Below are 22,565 nucleotides of genomic sequence, written 5' to 3' on the forward strand. Positions count from 1 at the left end.
GCACGAGCAGGGGTGGGGCAGAGAGAGAGGGAGACACAGAATCGGAAGCAGGGTCCAGGCTCTGAGTTGTCAGCACTGAGCCCCAAGCGGGGTTTAAACCCATGAACCATGCGATCATGACCTGAGCCAAAATCAGTCACTTAACTGACTGAGCCACAATGCACCCCCAAAAATATAGTGATTTAAATAATGAATTTAACACTCAGCATACTCAGAGGGACTATTTCAATGTGTATTCTTTCTGCCTTGATTGATTAGAATTGAATACCTACTTTTGGCTTTTTAAGTAAGAATTCACAATGCACTCTCTTTCATATTCTCTTGTATATCTTCCTTTGTACAAAGACACACACACACACACACACACACACACTCATAAATACATCCCCACACACAGATTCACAGACAAAAATATATATACATACATAAACACATATACAAATATACACACATTCAGATAGATATACAGACTCCCCAGTTAGAGTTGCATAGAATCCTATAATATTTTATTTCAAAGAAAGAATCCCAGTTTCTACAAGTCATTTATTTGGGATGATCTCCTTACTTTTCTGATATCACATCCTCCCCATTTTCAGAATTAAGAACTTCTACAAAGCGTCAGATAACTCTTGTTACCTATATAAATCTACTTCAAATTCTCTTCTGAAACTTTACATTTAAAAAACATTTTGAATCAGGAGACCAAAGTTATATGATGACAACATTGCTAAACTCCTTGAGAGGGCAAGGAGTTCCCTACTCTAGAGCCAGTGCTAGCACAGAACCTGAAAATAACACAGACAATTGTAAATGTTGAATGAATGAACGAATGAATGAGTGAATGGTGACTGCATAGCCCTGCATTTATTAAGGTGATATTTTCTTATTTTCTTATTTGGTAGAAATGGAAATGAATTTCTTTTATTACACTGCCAGTTATTATGGAAAATACTATAGCTATAACTAGAAAAATATCTATTTCCAGCATTTCCCAAAAGGAAACAGGTACTCACATTCAATAGTTCTTGGGAAAGATGGCTGTTGTTTATCAAACATAACACTTTCTATTTGCTCTCTGTAATATTTTCACCTGTGCTCTCTCTGCAGATTCACTCAGATTGTGCTGCAAACCAGCAAGTTACATACCGCATCTCTGGAGTAGGAATTGATCAGCCACCTTATGGAATCTTCATTATTAATCAAAAAACTGGTGAAATTAATATAACATCCATAGTTGATCGAGAGGTCACCCCTTTTTTCATTGTAAGTGGGCTCCATGTAATACATATGTTCAGGCTCAAATTATTTTTGGAATACCTTAAGCTCAGATCATTTTATTTGATTTCAGGAATCCCAATATGAGACATTTTTGATTGTCTCAATTCATGAGCATCTCATGACCCAACGGAACCAAAGTAAGATTAGGAGAAACGCCTTTATAAAATGCCTTACCAAAAATGTTAGCCTCTGGTCTGTCTCCAGTGGCAAGCTAGAATATTTGTTTCGGAGGGCAAGTACCTAACTCTTACTCCTTTTTTTTTTTTAATATTTTTATTTATTCTTGAGAGAGAGCAAGACAGAATGAGAGCAGGGGAGGGACAGAGAGAGAGGGAGACACAGAATCCGAAGCAGGCTCCAGGCTCTGGGCTGTCAGCACAGAGCCCGATGCGGGATTGAACTCACAAACCATGAGATCATGACCTGAGCCTGAGTCAGACGCTTAACTGACCGAGCCACCCAGGTGCCCCCTTATTTCTTTTTCTTTAATTCAGTTGAGAATAATTGCTTCTCTTTAACTCCGATCCTGAGAGATTATTTTTGAGTTACTAAGGGAGCCTTTTCTGAATAAACATATTTTATTATAAATTCACATTGCTCAGTCTCACCTGAGCTCAGAACGTGCTTTGGAAATACTCTAATCCATCCTTAACTGAATCACACTCCCATTCTTGAGAGTGGCTGGGACAAAAGTCCAAACCCTCAGCCTCATTTGCACTTTAAGCAGCTGACCTGATGACTAACTTCGCTAAAAAGTGTGAAGCCTTCCGTCAAACATTCCCACAGTTAATTCTCCCTCCCCCAGCTCAGAAATGTTCTGCATTAAATCCAAAAATAAAATTAATTTTCTGCTTTGTCCCCAGAGTTTAGCCCCAAGATATCCATTGTTCCATAATTATCTGTTTCTTCAAGAACCTTATTCTATCAACTTTGTTTTCATCTCTCTTCTGCTTTCTCCATTGGCGGCTTCCATGTCCATTTATCATCATGATCAACACTTGTTAATACTTAAAATAAAAAGGAAATAAAGAAAACCTTCCTTGATCTTGTAAGCTCGCTCGGTTAAAGCCCCTTCAATCCAGGGGTGCCTGGGGTCCAACTGGATTTCTGCTCAGGTCATGATCTCACAGCTTGTGAGATCGAGACCCACAAGGGGCTCTGTGCTGTCAGTGCTGAGACTGCTTGGGATTCTCTCTCTCCCTCTGTCTGCCCCTCCCCCACTCGTGCTCCCTTGCACTCTGTCTCTCTCTCAAAATTAATAAATAAACATTAAAAAATCCCCATCAACCCATATGCCCAAACACCTTCAAATAGTAATGGATGTTTGTGCTTTCAGTCACGCTGCCTGTTTGTACTCCTTGGGCTATTTCAATTCCTTAGCCTTCTATTCCAAATCTATACTCCTGCCCTACCTCTGACAATGTTTACTCACAAAACCTCTGAGTCACCATGCCAACCTATTAGCTTTTCTTGAAGCACAATGCATTTTTATATGATATACCACATGGGTAAAATAGCATCCATTATACTTATGTACACTTCACATATGAATAATAACAGTAACAGCAGCAACAATAATAATACAGACACCCACATAGTGGGTGACACCACTTAAGCTTACCGAATACTCCCTTTCTTTGATGCCTCCTTTACCCCATCCTCAAAGCCAATAGCCCTGACTCCTAATTTCAAATAATGCATTGTCATTACTCTGCTTCTTTCCTCACATAAAACCCTTTGCTTGGAACATCTTGCCGATTCCCAGTTCCACTTGCTGAAATTCTCCTTCAAGATCTCTCTCAATAATTACATCCCCCTATAATGTTACAGTATGCTAAGTCTTCTTCTAAATAACTTATCACGTTACCTTTTCTCAAATGGTATTTTGAGTTTGTGTTTGCCTCCCCTTATTGATTCTAACTACTGCTTGCATCTACCTTCTGTAGCAAATAATAGGTCTTATTTTTTTTTTTTTTTGGTTACCCACAACACCTAGCATAGTGTCCAAACAAAATAAAAACTTAATACGTATTTGTTGCGCCAAATAATTATTTTTATCTTCTCCCCTAGATCTATTGCCGGGCTCTGAATTCCCTGGGTCAAGATTTAGAGAGGCCTCTCGAGCTCAGAGTCAGGGTTTTGGATATAAATGACAACCCTCCAGTATTTTCTATGTCTACTTTTCTGGGACAAATAGAAGAAAATTCTAATGCAAGTAAGTAATTCATTTTATGAAGTAAACAAGAACATACTGACTTCCAGATCACTCTTCACAGCCAAGCAACGAGACGCCAAACTATGTGAAGGTACTAACTACGTCATCATGAATGTAAAAGATTAAGTATAGAAAAGCAACCAGAACAGAAAAGCACGAGAAGTCTCCATAATGGCTTCCCTTTAACTATGGAAGTAGCTCCAATCTGGCACACACAAGGAACAACTCCAAAGAAATGAGAAGGGTCTTCTCATGTAACTCACGCACCAGCTCAGTTGTAGACCCCTCGGGAGAAATCCCAAAAGTACTTTGTACGGTGGTGGCAAGGGCACTGGGAGAATTTAGCCTCCCAGCCCAGCTGTTCTGAAGGGCAAATCTCATCCACTTCTGTTCATGCTGCCTTTTTGTTGTTGTTGTTAACCTACTTTCAAGTCGTTAGTAGAAATCACTTCCAGGCCATCTATTTTGTGACCACAATCTTCAAGAGTTTTTGTTGACAGTAAATAAACACAAAGCAAAACTTGTTTTCCCTTTTTATATATGATGTCATAAATATAGGTTTTCCTTGCTTTTTACTCAAATTACTTATTTTATGTATTTGGAATGTACTATAACCTTAACCTTGTTTGGCCCCCCCATGCATAGTGAAAGCTGATGGTCCCAAGTGGTTAGTTACGGGGCACCAGAAAACCTATAAACTTGGCAGAGCATTTATTTGTAAGAGTTTTGACTATCTGAAGGTATAATGTCCTCCTCATGGATTACTGTAAATGGCAACATTTTAACTGCCAAATACTGAGTCACTTGGGAAAATTAACTGTCTAGCACACCAGTGAAGATTGTCCTAAATATATTTAAAACAGCAGTGATGATTTCTCATTTAAATTCAAAACTTCATCTCACCATAGTTACTTTTGACCTTTGAGTGGTATAATTTACTATAAATTCCAAAAATCCTTACAGTGTACTTTTATTTATTAAAATACTATACATATACTTTGAATAGTATCCCTTCTAAAATATCATTCTAAAAACATTTGTTGTAAAAATTCACACAATATAGAAAAGAAAAATGGAATCGAAATCCACTGTTTGTTTTCCTTAGTACCATTCTTGACAGGCAAGTGCGTGTGTGTGCACACAGTGAGAAGGGAGCTATCTCTTGCATTTGTGTTTACAGACAAGGCACTTGTGCTAAAAAAGACTTTGAGTGTAAAGAAGAATTCTAGCTCATGAACACTGGCAGCTTTTCCTTCTCTAGTGTCCTTCATCAAAACTGTTTATAAGATTCACGGAAAAGATAAGGGATAAGAAAAGTATGTAGTTAGGCATCTCTTTAAACCTATTTGTTACCTACCGCTTCACTAAGGACCATGCAAAACAGAACTCAGCCAGTGGGAACTTCCTATAATTTTTTCTCATTAAACTGTTTAATTCTCTCACGAACTCAATGAACACAGTACTATTATCATCCCCATTTATAGAGGTGGACACTGAAGCCAAGATTATATAGCTAGTAAGTTCTATAGTTAGGAAAAATTTGGTCTGGCCTTGATATCATTTGTTTCACCACAGTAGGCTTTAAAAAAAGGATAATACTAGAACATGAAAAGGAAACACAGAATAAAACATATCCTTGTTTTCTAACTGTCAGAAATGTGTAAGTTCCTGGGAAAATGTGATCTTTTTGTATAGGCAAAAGTTTAGAAAGGAGCTAAGCTGTTGAAGTAGACAGGGAAAATGGTAGAGCATACCTTATATGGACCAACCAACTTTAACACTTGTTAAAAAAGCAATATACTGTATTATAACAAAAATGCAAACTGTCCATTCCCAACCAATTTTTCTTGATTTCTAGATACACTGGTGATGAGACTCAATGCTACTGATGCAGATGAACCAAATAATTTGAACTCAAAAATAGCCTTCAAGATCATAAGACAGGAACCTTCTGATTCACCAATGTTTATTATCAATAGAAACACTGGAGAAATTCGAACAATGAATAATTTTCTAGACAGAGAGGTAATATTCTTTTTCTTCGATTGGTTTGTTAGTTTCCAAGGAAGGGACTCTAAAAGCAAGAGTATCTAAGAAAGAAAAAGAAAGCAATATGTTTAAATTTTCACGTAATGGTAATGGTATAACAAATATCTTCAAAATGAAAAAAACGAGAATTCCACAAATACATTTTAAACTGTCACTTTTCATTCAATCCTACCTAAGAATTACCTCAATTTAAGACAACTAGATTCTGAAAGTACATGAGAATATCCATTAGGCAGAGGCAAAGGCTCTATTTTTTTCTATTTTTTAACGTTTACTTATTTTTGAGGGACAGAGCATGAGTGGGGGGAGGGGGGCAGAGAGAGAGGGAGACCCAGAATCCGAAGCAGGCTCCAGGCTCTGAGCTGTCAGCACGAAGCCTGACACGGGGCTCGAACTCACAAACTGCGAAATCATGACCTGAGCCAAACTCGGATGCTTAATCGACTGAGTCATCCAGGCACCCCTAAAAGCTCTATTTTTTAATGTGTTCTATAATGAAATAGATTTAAGAAACAATTGCTATCACATCCCCCATCTTGGTGAGTCACAGTGCATGAACATGGTAGAAGCTCTACGAATTCCTAGAAGCTAAGAAACGTGTTTATCTTCCTTTTAGCCCAGAATATCCTAAGCTCATCTGACAACAGAACTCTTCTTTTTCCTTCCTATCTCTCACCTACTGACAGACCACTGATTACTTTGGGAAATGAATCACAGAATCGGTATGATGGAAAGGAATTGAGTAACATCCAGACCAACCTTCTCATTTACAAATAAGAAAGTGATTAGTGATTGTTAGCAAGTTAGAATCAAGTTAGAATCGATTAATGCCATGTGGTCCCATTATTTAATATAAAAGTATCAACATTTTCATCTTTTAAAAAATATTGATAGGATTTACCAGGTCTGTATGTATTTGGGGGATATAAATGAAGAAGTTTTATTTTTGAATGGATAGTTAATTAAATTTTAGTTTAATTATTATAGTTATTTTGAAGTGATGATTCCCCTATTAATGACTCCTACATTTAGGATAAATGAGATTATTTTCACACTGTTTAATGATCCCAAAACTATCAGTTCCTAAGTCACCTGTATCTCCTTTTTCACTTGTTTGAAAACAACCATCAGAAGAAATTAACTATTAACATTTTCTCTCTTAAACTTCCTTAAAGAGCCCAATGGAATTCCTTTAATGTCACAAGACTTTTAGTGGTGAAGAGCCCTAAATATTAAAGGAACTCTGCAGTCACTGGCAGGCCACCAGAGCAGATATTTTTAATGTAGAGACCACGGAGAGCCCTCATGATGTCTCTAACTATGAATCCTATAAAACGATATCCACAATTTTGAATGAGGATGTGTGTATGCATGTGTCTGGAAAAGGCTTCACGGTTTTTTCTAGCTTGTAAAAATTTAAGCACCATTGAGTAGAATCAAGAAGACAGATCATCAATAACGCCACTGCTTCCATCTACCACTCCTACCTCCCAGAAATGCAAATCATTTCTTATGTCTTTATTCTTCTTTCACATTCCATGGCTGATTATTTACAGTTTGGAATTTTCATGCCATTAATTCTTGGTAAACCTTAATCTCTCTCCTCCTGACCATTTTGGTTATTTTATAAACTTTTGGTCACTTTATAAACTTTTTCAACCCTGGACATATAATAAGGAATGAGGCCTTTAAAAGTGTTGTTTCTTTTAAATGACGCTGGATAAGCATTGCTGGAAATAGAAGTACCAACTGCTTGGGGCGCCTGGGTGGCTCAGTCGGTTGAGTGTCTGACTTCGGCTCAGGTCACGATCTCACAGTCCCTAAGTTCGAGCCCCGCGTCGGGCTCTGTGCTGACAGCTCAGAGCCTGGAGCCTGCTTCGGATTCTGTGTCTCCCTCTCTCTCTGCCCCTCCCCTGCTCATGCTCTGTCTCTCTCTGTCTCAAAAATAAGAAAGAAAGAAAGAAAGAAAGAAAGAAAGAAAGAAAGAAAGAAAGAAAGAAAGAACCAACTGCTATATTGATTCATTGAGATGTGCGGATTTTCAATATTCTCTGTTACCCTGTCTTAATCATAGATTTACGTTGAACTAACATTCTAAAAGAACTTTGCATGAGGCAGAATCAGGACTGTCTAGATCAACTGTGATATGTTTTGTAATGTGTTTTGATATGTGTGCTTTTAGCAATACAGCCAGTATTCCCTTGCTGTGAGAGGCTCAGACCGAGACGGTGGGGCAGATGGCATGTCAGCAGAGTGTGAATGCAACATTAAAATCCTTGACGTTAATGATAACATCCCGTACATGGAACAGTCTTCAGTAAGTGTTTGTCCTTGGAATTAATAACTTTAATTCTAAAATTTGTTCAAATAATTCTATTCATAGGGACACGTGATAGTTTTAGTCACATAAAACCCAAATGTAAACAAACACGTACATTGTCTTGTGTTTGTGTACATAATACCTGGGCAAAATATATGTATTTGGACAACGAAGCATGAGACTATAAACACAGATCTCTTTTCTAAATAATGAATGACCATAAACAGTCTCTGAAAATCTGGTATAGTTCTCCTCTCACTCACACAGTTGGTGTTAAAATTTTTTTCCTTCTTCTTTCAGTATTCCGCTAGTATTGAAGAAAATGCTCTACATTCAAATTTGGTCCAGATTAGAGTAATTGACTTGGATGAAGAGTACTCAGCTAACTGGATAGCAGTCATTTTCTTTATCTCTGGAAATGAAGGAGGTTGGTTTGACATAGAAATGAATGAAAGAACAAATGTGGGAATTTTAAAGGTTGTTAAGGTATGGTATAATTACCCTAAATAATTTAGTTTTTTAGTCTTTTTCAAAATGTTAATCTTAAAATGTTAACATCTCACAAAATTGAGTAAAAGAATAAAATACAGTGTTTTAAAATGATATATGACATAGAGCTTTTTTACCATTTTTCCGCTTATATCACTTTATGAAGCCAGGCATTAAACTTGAACTTGACAGTCTCTTCTATTAATACACTATGCCTTCACAGATCATATAAATTAAGAGAATTCTAAAAATGAATCTTATTTTATACTCACAACAAAGTATGAGTAACCCTTAAGGTTCAGTTTCAGACGTTTGAAGAATATTTTTAAGCAGATTGAACATGGCCTTCTAAAAATGTGTCTGTGTCAATAAATGTGTCTGTGTAATTAATTAATTACATTAATTAATATGCACTAAGAATATTTATCATGTAATTAAAAGTTTAGTTCTCCAGTGTGTTTTTATAAAATTAAAATTAAATTACTGTCATTATAGAATTATCACAGTCCCATCTCCCTGTGGCTGCTGACCAAGGCTTATTATGAACACAAATATACTAGAGATTTGGTCCAAGCAACAAAGATTTGGTCCAAGTCAACAGAATTCTCCTATGTCCCCCCTACATTGATGACCCACCACATGTACCAGAGGTAGAATTTCCTCTAAGATGTGAGAAAAAGAGAATGTGACTCCTGGGGAGCTGATAGTGAAGGTTTCAGCCTGTGCTAGAAGATGGATTGTATGCATTCTTTATGGCAAAACATAGTCATTTTTAAAACTATTTCCTTCTTTCAGAATAGTCCTGGGAAACAGACTTCTAAGAATTCTGTCCCCATAAGAATGTGCGATCATTTATCTCATGTCTTCATAAAGTGTCACTATGCCTATAGCTTCTATTTCCTGACGCAGGATGCAGATGTTTTAGTTTATTCCTCACAGCATCCCTGCAAATTAGGTTATATGCCCATATTGCAGATAAATACACTGAGGTTCAGAGACAGTATGTAACCTGTTCGAGTTCTGATAGCTAGTAAGCGGTATGGCTGACATTCAAACATAAGTTTCTCTAGCTATAAGTTCATATTGTCTCCTCTGTTCTATCTAGGATTCCATACTGGGGAAAATGAGTCCTAATCTTTTTCATCCCAAATAACTACATTACTTTTAAAAATTAGTCTATTTATCCTCAATATCTCTATCCATAAAATAGGAATAATTTTGATTTTTCTTCCAGGCATGACATCCTATATTAATTCCTTTATTATAATTATGTGTAATATATATGTATACATGATATTATAGACTTTCTTGGAATTACAAATGAAGCCAACATTATAGCAAGGATTAAAAGTTGTACTAAATGGAGGGGTGCCTGGGTGGCTCAGTTGGCTAAGCATCCCACCTCAGCCTAAGTCATGATCTCACTGTTCCCTAGTTTGAGCCCCATGTCAGGCTGTGCTGACAGCTCAGAGCCTGGAGCCTGTTTCAGATTCTGTGCCTCCCTCCCTCTCTGCCCCTCTCCCACTCATTCTCTCTCTCTCTCTCTCTCTCTCTCTCTCAAAAATAAATAAACATTAAACAAATTTTAAAAAAATGTACTAAGTGGAGAGTTTGATGTATGAATCGATGGTCATCTAAATTACTCCCATATGAAAATTTAGAAAAATACACTTGGAACTTATGGGCATAATGCATAGTTGTTTGTGAATTTCATAAGTGGTGAATTGACACCAACTTTCATAATGAAAATGACTACTTGATTATTTTATAATATGAAATAAATTTTTTCCAGAATATACTGAAGAAAATAAGGATTTTTATTATTTTTATACTGTTTGGTTACTAGACTTATTGAAAGAAGTCACATTTACAGAAATAAAATTTCTTCTAAATAGTACTTTATGGATAAAAAGTCAAATGATTGAATGCACTATATATTTGGTCCATACTTTGTAATAAATAAGGCTACTTTAAAAAAAATGTTTATTTTTGAGAGAGAGAGAGTATGTATGCATAAGAAGGAGAGGGGCAAAGAAAGAGGGAGAGAGAGAATCCCAAGCAGACCCTGTGAAGTCACAGCAGAGCCCCATGTGGGGTTCGCAGGGCTCAATTCCACAAACCATGTGATCATGACCTGAGCTGAAATCAAGAGTTGAACACTTAACCAACTCAGCCACCCAAATGCCCCTAGATCTACTTTTTGAGAAAAATGAAATGATAGAAGCTAACATAAACTGTCTTTTTGCTACAAAATGCAAAAGACAAAAGACAAAATGCATCTATATATTTTAAGTTTTTAATTTGCTTGATGTATAATTAAAATTCATGTCATATATTACCAACTGTTTTGACAAAGGACCTAGGATAATTGGATTTTTTTCTTGCTATATTTTCATGTGTTTGTATTGAATTAAAGAAAGAATAGAGCACGTATGTATGTGTATTTATATTTAATTAAAGAAAGAGATGTAAGAGTTTTCTGGCCTATTATCAAAGGATTTGTCTTTCTTCCAAAATGTTTTTTCCTTATAGTAAAAATATTTTGCTTTGTCATTTCTAGCCCCTAGATTATGAAGATATGAAGAATCTGCAACTTAGTATTGGTGTCAGAAATAAAGCTGAATTTCATCATTCAGTTATGTCTCAATACAAACTCACAGCAACCGCCATCTCTGTGACTGTGTTAAATGTAATTGAAGGCGCAGTGTTCCGTCCAGGTTCAAAGACATATGTAGTGACTAGCAACATGGGGCAAAATTATAAAGTGGGAGACTTTATAGCTACTGACCTTGACACAGGTGTAGCTTCAACAACTGTTAGGTAAGACTGATATTCTCCAAATAACTTTTACCGTATATTGAACTTAAATACAGTGTGTTCTCTTTAGAAATTTTAAGTATCCAAATTAAAATTCTTTATTTTTGAAACCATCATTCAAACATAAAAAGTACTAACTACTGAATTGTTGTTTAATTTAGAGCTTTTAACTTAAGAAAACATAAAAAATTGTGCAAATGTAAGATGTAAAAAAAGTAAAGGTGTAAAATGTGGAAAATATTGGAAGTTTGACATTTCTGTGTTTATGTATTTTATTGACCAATTAGCTGATTACCACATATCATGGTTATTCTCCCAGAAGATCTGATGGACTGATTTTCCCATTGCAGATCTGCCCAGATTGAAGTCAATTAGATTTAGTTAGCTCATTTCAGCTACTCTCTTCACTTTATAATCAGCATTGAATAATGATACACTCTCTTTGTACTCCACAGATGTGAGTTCATTGAGGGCGGACCATCCCTCCCCATCCCCTCCCATCTAGTCTTTGAGTTTCACAGTGCCTGAGACAGAGTTATCTAAGCAATGTTTAACAAATATGTAAATGAGAAGGAAATTCAACAGAAGCCCTATAAAGTCATTGTGAATATGAGAAGGGGGAGTAAAAATTGGGAGAGAATGAAACCACACACTGATGGAGAAGTAACTTAACTTCTTAGGGAAGAGAACAGTTTAGAATTAGAAGCAGACCAGGGAGTTCCAGGATCTGGGTCTTCCAGGATAGTTCTGATGCTACCAAAACCAAATGAAAATGAGACTTCAAGCATCAAAGATGATTCTGACATCCAAGTGGGCATAAGAGATATTCCATTAGAAATGGCTGCCAGCAATTTATTTTTCTTAAATTTAAACCTTTTTCTATTTATTTTTAAAAAAATTTTTTTAGAGAGAGAGAGAGTGGGGGAGAAGAGCAGGGGGGAAGAAAAAGAGAGAGAAAGAGAGAGAGAGAGAGAGAGAGAGAGAATCTTAAACAGGCTCCACACTCAGCAAGGAGCCTGACTCGGGGCTTGATCCCACACCACCCTGGGTTCATGACCCGAGCCAAAATCAAGAGTTTGATGCTCAACTAGCTGAGCCACCCAGGCACCCCAAACCTTTTCTAGTTCTGAATGTGGTGGCACTTCCCTGATAAAAAATAAAGTCTCTAATAATCGAAAATAATATCCAGGGGTTATAACTACTGACTTGAAATATGTGTTTAATAATCAAAATCTCTGTCTCTCTGTTTCTCTTTTAGATAGCTAACATTAATTTGTACTGTTTTCTTCAAATACAGATATGTAATGGGAAATAATCCTGCTAACCTACTTGATATTGACTCAAGAACAGGCATAATTACTTTGAGAAATGCAGTTACCATGGAACAATATAAAATGCTTGGGGGGAAATACCAAGGAACAATTCTATCTATAGATGGTAAGAAATCAACTTAACTTTTTTCCCTTCTAGAGGAAATTATATATACACTCAAATATTAAAATTTTAATTGTTATATTTTGAAATAATCCTTTCCCAACAGAAAAATCATACTGGCTATTATAGATTCAAATTTTTAATAATATGAGAAACAGTGTAACTCAGTGGCTAAGCCCATGAGCTCTGGAGTGAGACTGGATTGGTATCTTTCACCATCCCTTAGTAACAATAAGATTTTAAAGAAGTTACTTAACCCATTTATTCCTCAGTCTTTTCTTCTGTAAAACGGGACACTAACATTATGGATCTAGAGATATTAAAAGAATTATTAACATGTAAAGCACTTAGAAAAGTGCTGACATTCAATAGATTTTAGTTCTTATTCATTTCAAATGAAAATTTTAACTTGTATTCTTAAATTACTTTCAAATAATTAGTCCAACAGAAAAGTTGACATGACTTTACATAATTTTCTTGGAAAGGTGATATACAACTTCATGTGAACAATTTGGAAGTAGCATGCTTATATTACTTTGCCAAACCAACAGAATTAAAATTAGGTTGGCCACAAGAGGAGAGAAGTCCGAGACTAATTCCACTAAGCAATATTTGCTAATTCAGTTCCTCTTCTTGACTTTCTATTTCTCCCCTTTTCTCTCTCTCTTGTCTCTTTTGATTGTCCTAGACAGGGGTTGACAATTTCCACTTGCTTTACAGATTAAAAACAAATGAAATAGCATGTCTTTAAAGTCATTCAACAAGGTGGCCCAGTTGGTTAAGCATCTGTCTGCCTCTTGATCTCAGCTCAGGTCATGATCTCATAGTTTGTAAGATTGAGCAATGACAGCCTGGGGCCTGCTTGGGATTCTCTCTCTCCCCCTTTGTCTGCCCCTCCCCTGCTTGTGAGTTTGTGTACACTCTGTTGCGTGCACTCTCTCTCTCTTAAAATAAATAAACTTTGAAAAGAAACCATAAGTTTAAAGTCTTTCAACAATTCAGAAATTTACCAAATTATACTGGTTTTTTTTATCATAATTAGTCAAAATAAATGTAGTTTTAAGAAATTTATTTATTTATGTTGAGAGAGAGAGAGAGAGAGAGCAAGAGCAGGGTGGGGGGGGGGCAGAGGGAAAGAGAGAGAAAGAGAATTCCAAGCAGGCTCTGTGCTGTGAGTGCAGAGCTCTACATGGGTCTGGAACCCACGAACTTTGATATCATGACCTGAGCCAAGACCAAGAGTTGGATTCTTTTTTTTTTTTTAACTTTTTTAATGTTTATTTATTTTTGAGAGAGAGAGCACAAGCGGGGGAGGGGCAGAGAGAGAGAGGGAGACACAGAATCTGAAGCAAGCTCCAGGCTCTGAGCTGTCAGCCTGTTGCGAGACTAGAACTCTGGGACTGCGAGATCATGACCTGAGCCAAAGTCAGACGCTCAACCGACTGAGCCACCCAGGCACCACCCCCACCCAAGAGTCAGATTCTTAACTGACTGAGCCACTCAGGCACACCAAAAATAAATGTGGTTTTAAAAATATACACTACAAATAGAAATGCTGATTTAATCTATAGATAAAACTTGTTTTGATTCAGTGCTGAAATTATCTTAAGCAATTGCTACTTTACTCCTTTTGCAGACAGCCAACATCAAGCTTAATTAGATACATGAAGAAACTGGAACTTCTGCTTATGAAATTATTAGACTTAGGGCAAATAGAGAGCATTCCTTTTGTCTTCAAAAAATGCAAACTTATAAGTAGTGTATGCAATGATAATGATAAAAATAACAACAAAAATAACAGCAATAGCAGAATCAGCACAGCTGAGCTGAAAGGGCATGGGCTTTGATATTGGATAGACTGAATTTAAACTTGTCTCTGTTATGTTTCTTCATTTATTCAAAAACTATATATTAGGGGCGCCTGGGTGGCGCAGTCGGTTAAGCGTCCGACTTCAGCCAGGTTACGATCTCGCGGTCCGTGAGTTCGAGCCCCGCGTCAGGCTCTGGGCTGATGGCTCAGAGCCTGGAGCCTGTTTCCGATTCTGTGTCTCCCTCTCTCTCTGCCCCTCCCCCGTTCATGCTCTGTCTCTCTCTGTCCCAAAAATAAATAAACGTTGAAAAAAAAATTAAAAAAAAAAAAAAAACAACTATATATTGAATCCTGATGAAATGCCAGCCATTGTGCCAGGTTCTAGGGTTATATCAATGAACAAAGTCTGACACAGAGCTCACATTTCTGTCATAGAGATAAAAACAATGACTTCAAACAAAATCATTCCTATGTGTTTACCCAATTTTAATAATCTTAGAAGTCCTAACTATAAAAGTCTGAATGTACAGAGATGTTAATTATAGCATTATCTATAATAATTAACAGGTAATATGTGTAGGTAAACTATGGTCCACTTGATGTGAAATTATGTAGCCATAAAAAAACTATATAATGAAAAGTTTATTGACGTATGGAAGAATTCTCACAATGCAAATTTAAAAAATATAAAATGGAATGAGTCATATGATCTGTCAATATAAATAAGTAACAAATTTTAGGCATTATAATTAAGGTTAAAAGATAATACAACAGTGCCCAGGTGACTTAGTCGGTTAAGCATCTGACTTCAGCTCAGGTCATGATCTCATGTTCAGGAGTTCAAGTCCCACATGGCATGTAGAGAATACGTAAATAAAAACTTAAAAAAAAAAAATGAAAGACCGTAAAACAACAAATAAAATCTAGGTCTAAAATATCGAGAAGTATGTAAAACATTGTCTAAAAATGCCTCCACTGTGGCTTATCACACACCACTGGCAAATACATAACATGGCATTTATTGTTTATGCTTCTCAACGTATGAGACAGTTTTTTCAGGAGAGCACTAATATTCACCTTGGTCTCGGGTTGTCCTGGGTGGCTCAGTCAGTTAAGTGTCCGACTTTGACTTAGGTCGTGATCTCACAGCTCATGAATTCCTGCCCCATGTGGGGGTCTGTGCTGACAGCTCAGAGCCTGGAGCCTGCTTCAGATTCTGTGTCTCCCTCTCTCTCTGCCCCTCTCCTACTCGAGCTCTCTCTCTCTCTTTCTCTCTCTCAAAAGTAAGTAAACATTTAAAAAAATTTGTTTTAAATATTCATCTTTGTCTTATTTAAAAACTCAGTCACAAACAAGAGACGATTTGGGAAGTTACTGAATTGATGAGAAGAAAAACATTGAAATAAGTTATTGACTCAAAAAATGGCTTTGTGTTGTTCGACAATTATTACAGTATGTGTATTAGGTATTTCTTCCATTTTAAATCTTGTTACAGATACTCTTCAAAGAACTTGTACTGGAACAATTAATATTAACCTCGACGGTTCCGGCTGGAAAGAGGATGATAAAAGTAATCAGGGAACCACTACTGACGACAGTGGAAATGACGGCGGTGGAAGTGCCACTGGAGGTGCCACTGGAGGTGACACGGGAGGTGACACCGGAGGTGACACCAGTACTAACACAGCCGACAAAACTTCCACTGATTACGGCGGTGGTACCAATACAGACGGCAACATCTATGGCCAACCAGATGGTGGTTACCAGAGAAATCCCTTAGATAATGTCCATTTTGGTCCTGCTGGCATTGGACTACTCATCATGGGATTCTTGGTCCTAGGATGTAAGTACTTTTAACAATCTTATTCATAGGCATCCCCCTCCCTGAAATTATGGGGAGGAGATAAGCTTTCTGATCCTTTGATGAAAGGTACTTTCCAAATTCTTATTTTGTGCACGTATCAAGAAATGCCTGTTTGCTGTTGGGTTAATAAGATAAGAAAGTCAACGTGCAATGGAGGGCAAAAAGTTCCTTGCATTCAATCTCAGTGCAATGGGAAAGTGCCATAACAGGCAGGTTCAGACTGCTATTTGAGTGAAGAAGACAATCAGAAAAGATCCGAACAATCAGAAAAGGCTACACGGAAAAAGCAAACTTGCAGAATGTAACATAAAATTTATGAGAAGAGCTAATTCTCTAATTTCACTTTTTTAGCCATAGTAATTATTAACCAACATTTTAAAACTTTAAAATTAAGTATTTTATAATGCTTCTTTATTTATTTATTGAGAGACAGAGAGACAGAGACAGAGTATGAGCAGGGGAGGGGCAGAGAGACGAGGGAGACACAGAATCCAAAGCAGGCTCCAGGCTCTGAACTGTCCCCATAGAGCCCAACGGGGTTCGAACTCACAAATTGTGAGATCATGACCTAAGCTGAAATCAGACGCTTTACCAACTGAGCCACCCAGGCACCCCTAAAATTAGGTACTTTATAAAAGTAACTTAATTACTCAGGCATTGTTTATCTCTACTGCTTTCACTTTAAGCTTGTTTTTTATATTGTTGATTACCTTTGGGTAGTGTAGTTGGTAACAGATTTAAAAATTGTGCATGGGCTTTGGGGTCAAATACCCCTAGATACAAAGCTATCTCTAAACCAAGCAAATTTTCAAGAAAGCGAAATATACAGGATTCTTTCCCTCCTTTCTTTCTTTTTCCCCTCTCTTACTATCCCTCCCCTTATTACTATCCTTACTATGTTCCTTCCTCTCTACCTTGCTTATTGTTTCTTTCCATCCTTTGTCATATTTTCGACTTACATAGCCTTTACTTCATCCATCCATTCATTCCAAATCATTTATCAAGATTATATTATATAAAAAACTCCATGCTAGAAACTTACTTAAATGAATAAGAAAACCCAAATGATTACCAGAAAGACCTTGTTAGGTAGCATAATATTCTCTATTTGTGTGTGAATAAACTCAAGAAAAAATTCCATGTGGAGGAAGTCTTTAGGGAATAATTACTTGAAGCATGGGTTAAGATTTTACTGCTGAAATAAAAAAAAGCATGCATGTGTGAAAGGAAAAAAATAAAGGCATGGAGGAGGGAACACAAAGACTCAAACACATTGTCTGTCCTCTGCAGCTCTCCTTTTTGTCTCCTTTAATATTTTCCTGAGTAATGACAGCAAAAAGACTCATCTGTTTTAATGGTGTAACAATATCTATAATTTGAATACTAGATAACAAATTAAAAAGTTCATCACAGTCTAGAATACTGAAGCTCGCACTGATTTTGGTATCTGACCATCAATCAGTTTGTTTTCTGAAGCTTTCACAGTAATTTTAAAATCAAGTGCCATTATATTAGAGGTTCAAATTTATTCATAAAAAGCAAGTTGTTTTATTTTAATGTGGCTCTGCGGCTAATTCCAATATTCCTATGCTTTCCCCATCAGTGGTCCCGTTTTTGTTGATCTGTTGTGACTGCGGTGGCGCCCCTCATGGGGGCGCTGGCTTTGAGCCTGTCCCCGAATGTTCAGATGGAGCAATTCACTCATGGGCAGTAGAAGGACCACAACCGCCTCCCATAGTAAGTGCTAACTTGTAAGAAATGGCCTTTGGCAGTCACTGACACTCACCCTCATGCACTGGAGCCAAGACGTTGGCCATCACTTGTGGTCTGTGCTGTTCTTTGTTCTGGGACAGCCAATGTGGAAAATGAAAAGAAATCAAAGGTACATTGAAATCAGATGGAAGTAACCAGGAAAGGCTTTCGAAATGAGGTTCAGGTTTTAAATGGATTTCAGAAGTTTCATAAATAGTGTTCTTTTAGAACCTGAGGTAATTTGAGAACAAACCCAAAGTATAATGATAGAAGCAAAAGAGCCATTAAAATGGGGAAATGTTTCTTGTCTTTTAGAGTGGATCCACTGTCTGTGTACCACCGGTACTACCTAGTAATGGAAATCTGATTGAATGCATTGACACCTCAGGTAAGAAGTTTTTTGGGTTTTGTTTTGTTTTGTTTTTTAAATTTTAACAGCTCAAATGACGTAAGAAGGAATTCTGTTTTGTCTTTGCATCCCATATCAGTTCTCAATTATCTTATTAATCTTTAAAATTATTTCTATCGTTCACTTTTAAATGACTAATTTGCAAATTCAATGGTAAGGAAAAGCCTATAGGAATTATTATTTTTATATGTTGAATTTTTAAAATCTTCCTCAGTGATTAGAGAGCACTTATGAGATGACTCTATTAGGACCTCTACAAATAGGAGAGAAGAACTGAAATGTAGCCACAAGTCAAGTTTGGTCCAGGTCCAAAAAAATAGTTTTTAAGAAATCATAAGAAAGAAATAATACATTTACATTACTGAACTTATTCATTAAAAAAATCTGCATTCAAGCCCATGAAGGGTCAACTGTACTAATTAGAATTAACATACAACCCAATTTTTTTAAGTTTATTTATTTTGAGAGTGAGAAAGAGAGCACAAGTGGGGGAGGGGCAGAGAGAGAGAGGGAGAGAGAGAATCCCAAGCAGGTGCCATGCTGTCAGTGCAGAGCTCAACGCTGGGCTCGATGTGAGGCTCAATCCCATGAACCATGAAATCATGACCTCAATCAAGAGCCAAAATCAAGGGTCAGGCACCTAACCAACTGAGCCACCCAAACTCCCCAATGTATGACCCAATTAAAATAGATCTGTGCTCATTTCTTGAGGCTAAAATCTACCTTCACAATTCATGAATGATTCAAAACTACTCTGACTTAGCCACTATCATGACAAAGAAAAAAATTGCATCCATTCTCAGCATGAGCATAAAGGTTGACCTAAAAAGACTTGTCTCATTTCTTAAATTGAAAGTAAGTGGATGAAACACCATCAGAATCTTTCCACATTCTCAGCTGAGGCTGTGTACAGGTAATGGGAGTTTTTCCTTGCACACCGTTAACCAAAATTATAACTATGACACGCCTTAAAACAGGGGTGTAGACCAGTTCACAGGCAGAAATGAGGGAACAATTAGAATTTTACAGCAAAGGGATAACTACCATGTTAGTAAAAACAAAGTTGTTGTTTTTTTTAATTTTTCATAACTTTGAAAACACTTGTACCATCTTGCCTTTTCTCAAAGTAAACAAAGTTAGTGATTCTCTTATTTTTCTCTCAGTCTTTTTCAAACTTGTTATCATTACTTTCCTACTTAGAACTCTCTTTTCAAATGTGTATTTATTTTTGAGAGAGAGAGAGAAACAGAGTGTGAACTGGGGAGGGGCAGAGAGGAGAGGGAGACACAGAATCCAAAGCAGGCTCCAGGCTCCAAGCTATCAGGACAGAGCTGGACATGGGGCTCGAACCCATGAACCATGAGATCATGACCTGAGCCGAAGTTGGACGCTTAACCGACTGAACCACCCAGGCGCCCCCCTACTTTGAACTCTTTAAAATGGGAGAGGCACAGGAATGCTCACAGCTTGTAGAAATGTACCTTACCCAAAGTACTAGACACACTAGCCTTTAAACCTATCTCTCCTCCCAATGTCTCCATTTTTGTTAATGACACCAACATCCCCTCACCTCAAAAGCAGAAGCTGGTTGACTCTTCTATCTTTTTATTCTTTTTTTTTTTAAGTTTATTTATTTATTTGGGGGGCAGGGTACACATGCAGGCCAGGGAGGGGCAGAGAGAAAGGAAGAGAGAGGATCCCAAGCAGGGTCCCCACTGCCAGTGCAGAGCCTGACGTGGAGCTTGAAACCATGAACCACAAGATCATGACTGGAGCTGAAATCAAGAATCAGAAGCTCAGTCGACTGAGTCACCCAGGCATCCCTCTATCTCCCTATCCTTGACACCCACTCTGTTCTCAAGACTTGTCAAATCATCAGTCTATCAGGATTTACTTACACATTTATCCCTTCATTACATCTATAAAACTTTACACAAATCTAGAACAAAGCACAATGAGAAGCACCAGAGTCATAAAAGTATAAAAAACACACTGTCCCTAAAATCAAGATCTTTAAAATATTAAAGCCATGAGGCATTTATCCCACAGTCAACACTTTCCCTCTCCATGGCTCTTCCACAGTCTGACCCATGATTTTATCTAACTTACCTTGAATATTGTAACAAGCTTCTATCCACCCATCACATCCAAGTGAAAACCAAGGTTATCCAAGTAAACCTTTCCTCACCACAGCCATGGCCTCTCCTCTGAAGCCAGTGGTTCTTGGGCGTTCTTCGGGACACCCTGTGCTTCTAACATGTTGGAGTATTCTTATACTATTTAACTTTTAGAATTTCGGTGTTTCCCCCCAGACTTCCTCAATTTGAAATCAAACTCTCTAAAGCATATGTTTTTATAACCTCTATGCACCGCCTCCAGCATGACACAATTACCACAAAGAGTTAGCATCAATTAACAAATTAACAAACTGATTAATAATATTATTTTGAACTCAATATCATATTTACAGCTCTTTATGTTTTGTCTTTATTTGATTTAAATGAAGAAACCATACATTATAGAAAGTTATTAATTTTTAGTCTACAAGACACTAGAGAAAGTAAACTTGATTTTATCAACAACCTTTAGGGGTTTACACAAATGAGTATGGCGGCAGAGAAATGCAAGATCTAGGAGGAGGAGAAAGAACCACAGGATTTGAACTAACAGAAGGAGTTAAAACACCAGGAGTACCTGAGATATGTCAAGAATATTCTGGAACATTAAGAAGAAATTCTATGAGAGAATGTAGAGAAGGAGGTCTGAATATGAACTTCATGGAAAGTTACTTCTGTCAGGTAAGGTCTTTAGCCCCATGCCTTCCTTTCCATCCTGTGCCCCCGGCTCTACTCCAGGCTGCCACTAGTCCCCAGCAGGGCTCTAGCAGTTTCCCAGCCTCTAGTCTATGCCTGACAATCATACTGCTGCTGGATAAAATTTCCATAATTCTGAACTGATCACTTTACTGCTCTCCTTAAAAACAGCCAGTGGCTCCCAGCTCTATTTGTCCAAGGCATGAAGTCCAAACTCCTTAACATGACAATTAAGATTATTCATAAATTGACCCCTTCCCTCATCTCCAATTACTCCTTACCACCAATCCCACATACCACATGTCTTTGCCTCATTCACACTGGTCTATTCCCCTCCATGCCTTCGCCTATGCTGTGCCCCTCCTGGGATGATTTTATCCATTATCTCATACTCATCTTTTAAGACTCAACTCAAATAACACTGCCTCTCTGAAGCATTTACTGTTAACCCTCACGTCTAAAACAAAATTGATGTTTCTTTATCTACGTTTCTGTAGTGCTCTGTGTATACACCTTATAGAATATACCATTTATATTGGTAAAATATGTTTATATGTCTACATGGTTTTTAGTGCCCTGTCCATATGTTCTCTACATCATGTTACCAGTACCTAACTCAGTTCCAGGCACATAGTAAACGTTCAGTAAGTGTGAGTTCAAGAGCCACAGACACTTCCAAAACATTCTAAGAACAAGCAGGAATTACTTTTGCCATCCCCAGGTAGAGACTGTCTGTAACTACTTAAACTTTCAGGGATTTCCTATCTCTGAAACTGTCTTATCTCTGATAGATTTACATCCTTCTACATCCTGGCCTAAAATATTTTCTTTAACTCTCCTATTGGCTTAGAGGGTGGCTGATATCTTGAAAGAAAACACTGATAAAGCCTTTCAAATAGCAGTAGATAATAATAAGAGAACTGTTGTTGAAACCCACAGGAATACTTCCTATCCATGTCCCTACAAATGAATGTTATTTTCATGAAAAGTATATTTCTGCCTCAAAACTTGTGCATCTTACCACTCCTCCCGCCCAGGACACACTGTGTGCTTTATTTATCCCCACTGCTTTATTCTAACCTCTGATCAAATATCATTTTCTGAGATGCTGCCCTTGGCTATTCTGTCACTCTATCCCTTGGCCCTGCACTTACCACCTCCTGATAAATACCTTATATGTTGTCTGTCTCATCCTAGTACAAGGTAAGTCTAATGAGAGAGAGACTTCAAGTGTTTTTGTTCACTGCTGTATTGCCAAGTTCCTAATAGAGGGTCTGGCAAATGGTAAGGACTAAAAAATATTTTTGAATGAAAT

The 22,565-nt window shown here is 37.3% G+C and overlaps 2 protein-coding genes across 3 annotated transcripts in view; one reads left to right on the forward strand and one right to left on the reverse strand.

Annotated features, from left to right (window-relative positions):
- The window catches only part of DSC1 (desmocollin 1), a 357,596-nt gene that overhangs the window by 189,141 nt on the left and 145,890 nt on the right, over window positions 1–22,565 (reverse strand). The gene's annotated exons all lie outside the window — the stretch shown is intronic.
- DSG1 (desmoglein 1) overlaps window positions 1–22,565 on the forward strand; it is a 39,265-nt gene that overhangs the window by 11,257 nt on the left and 5,443 nt on the right. The window contains exons 5-15 of the mRNA XM_045458568.1: window positions 1,108–1,263; window positions 3,349–3,493; window positions 5,352–5,518; window positions 7,725–7,859; window positions 8,163–8,348; window positions 10,912–11,171; window positions 12,466–12,605; window positions 15,908–16,255; window positions 17,880–18,013; window positions 18,344–18,416; window positions 21,027–21,235. Coding sequence (XP_045314524.1) covers window positions 1,108–1,263; window positions 3,349–3,493; window positions 5,352–5,518; window positions 7,725–7,859; window positions 8,163–8,348; window positions 10,912–11,171; window positions 12,466–12,605; window positions 15,908–16,255; window positions 17,880–18,013; window positions 18,344–18,416; window positions 21,027–21,235 — 1,953 coding nt within the window. The remainder of the gene's footprint in view (window positions 1–1,107; window positions 1,264–3,348; window positions 3,494–5,351; window positions 5,519–7,724; window positions 7,860–8,162; window positions 8,349–10,911; window positions 11,172–12,465; window positions 12,606–15,907; window positions 16,256–17,879; window positions 18,014–18,343; window positions 18,417–21,026; window positions 21,236–22,565) is intronic.

Source organism: Leopardus geoffroyi, chromosome D3 (genome assembly GCF_018350155.1).
Source record: "Leopardus geoffroyi isolate Oge1 chromosome D3, O.geoffroyi_Oge1_pat1.0, whole genome shotgun sequence".
Classification (NCBI taxonomy): Eukaryota; Metazoa; Chordata; class Mammalia; order Carnivora; family Felidae; genus Leopardus; species Leopardus geoffroyi.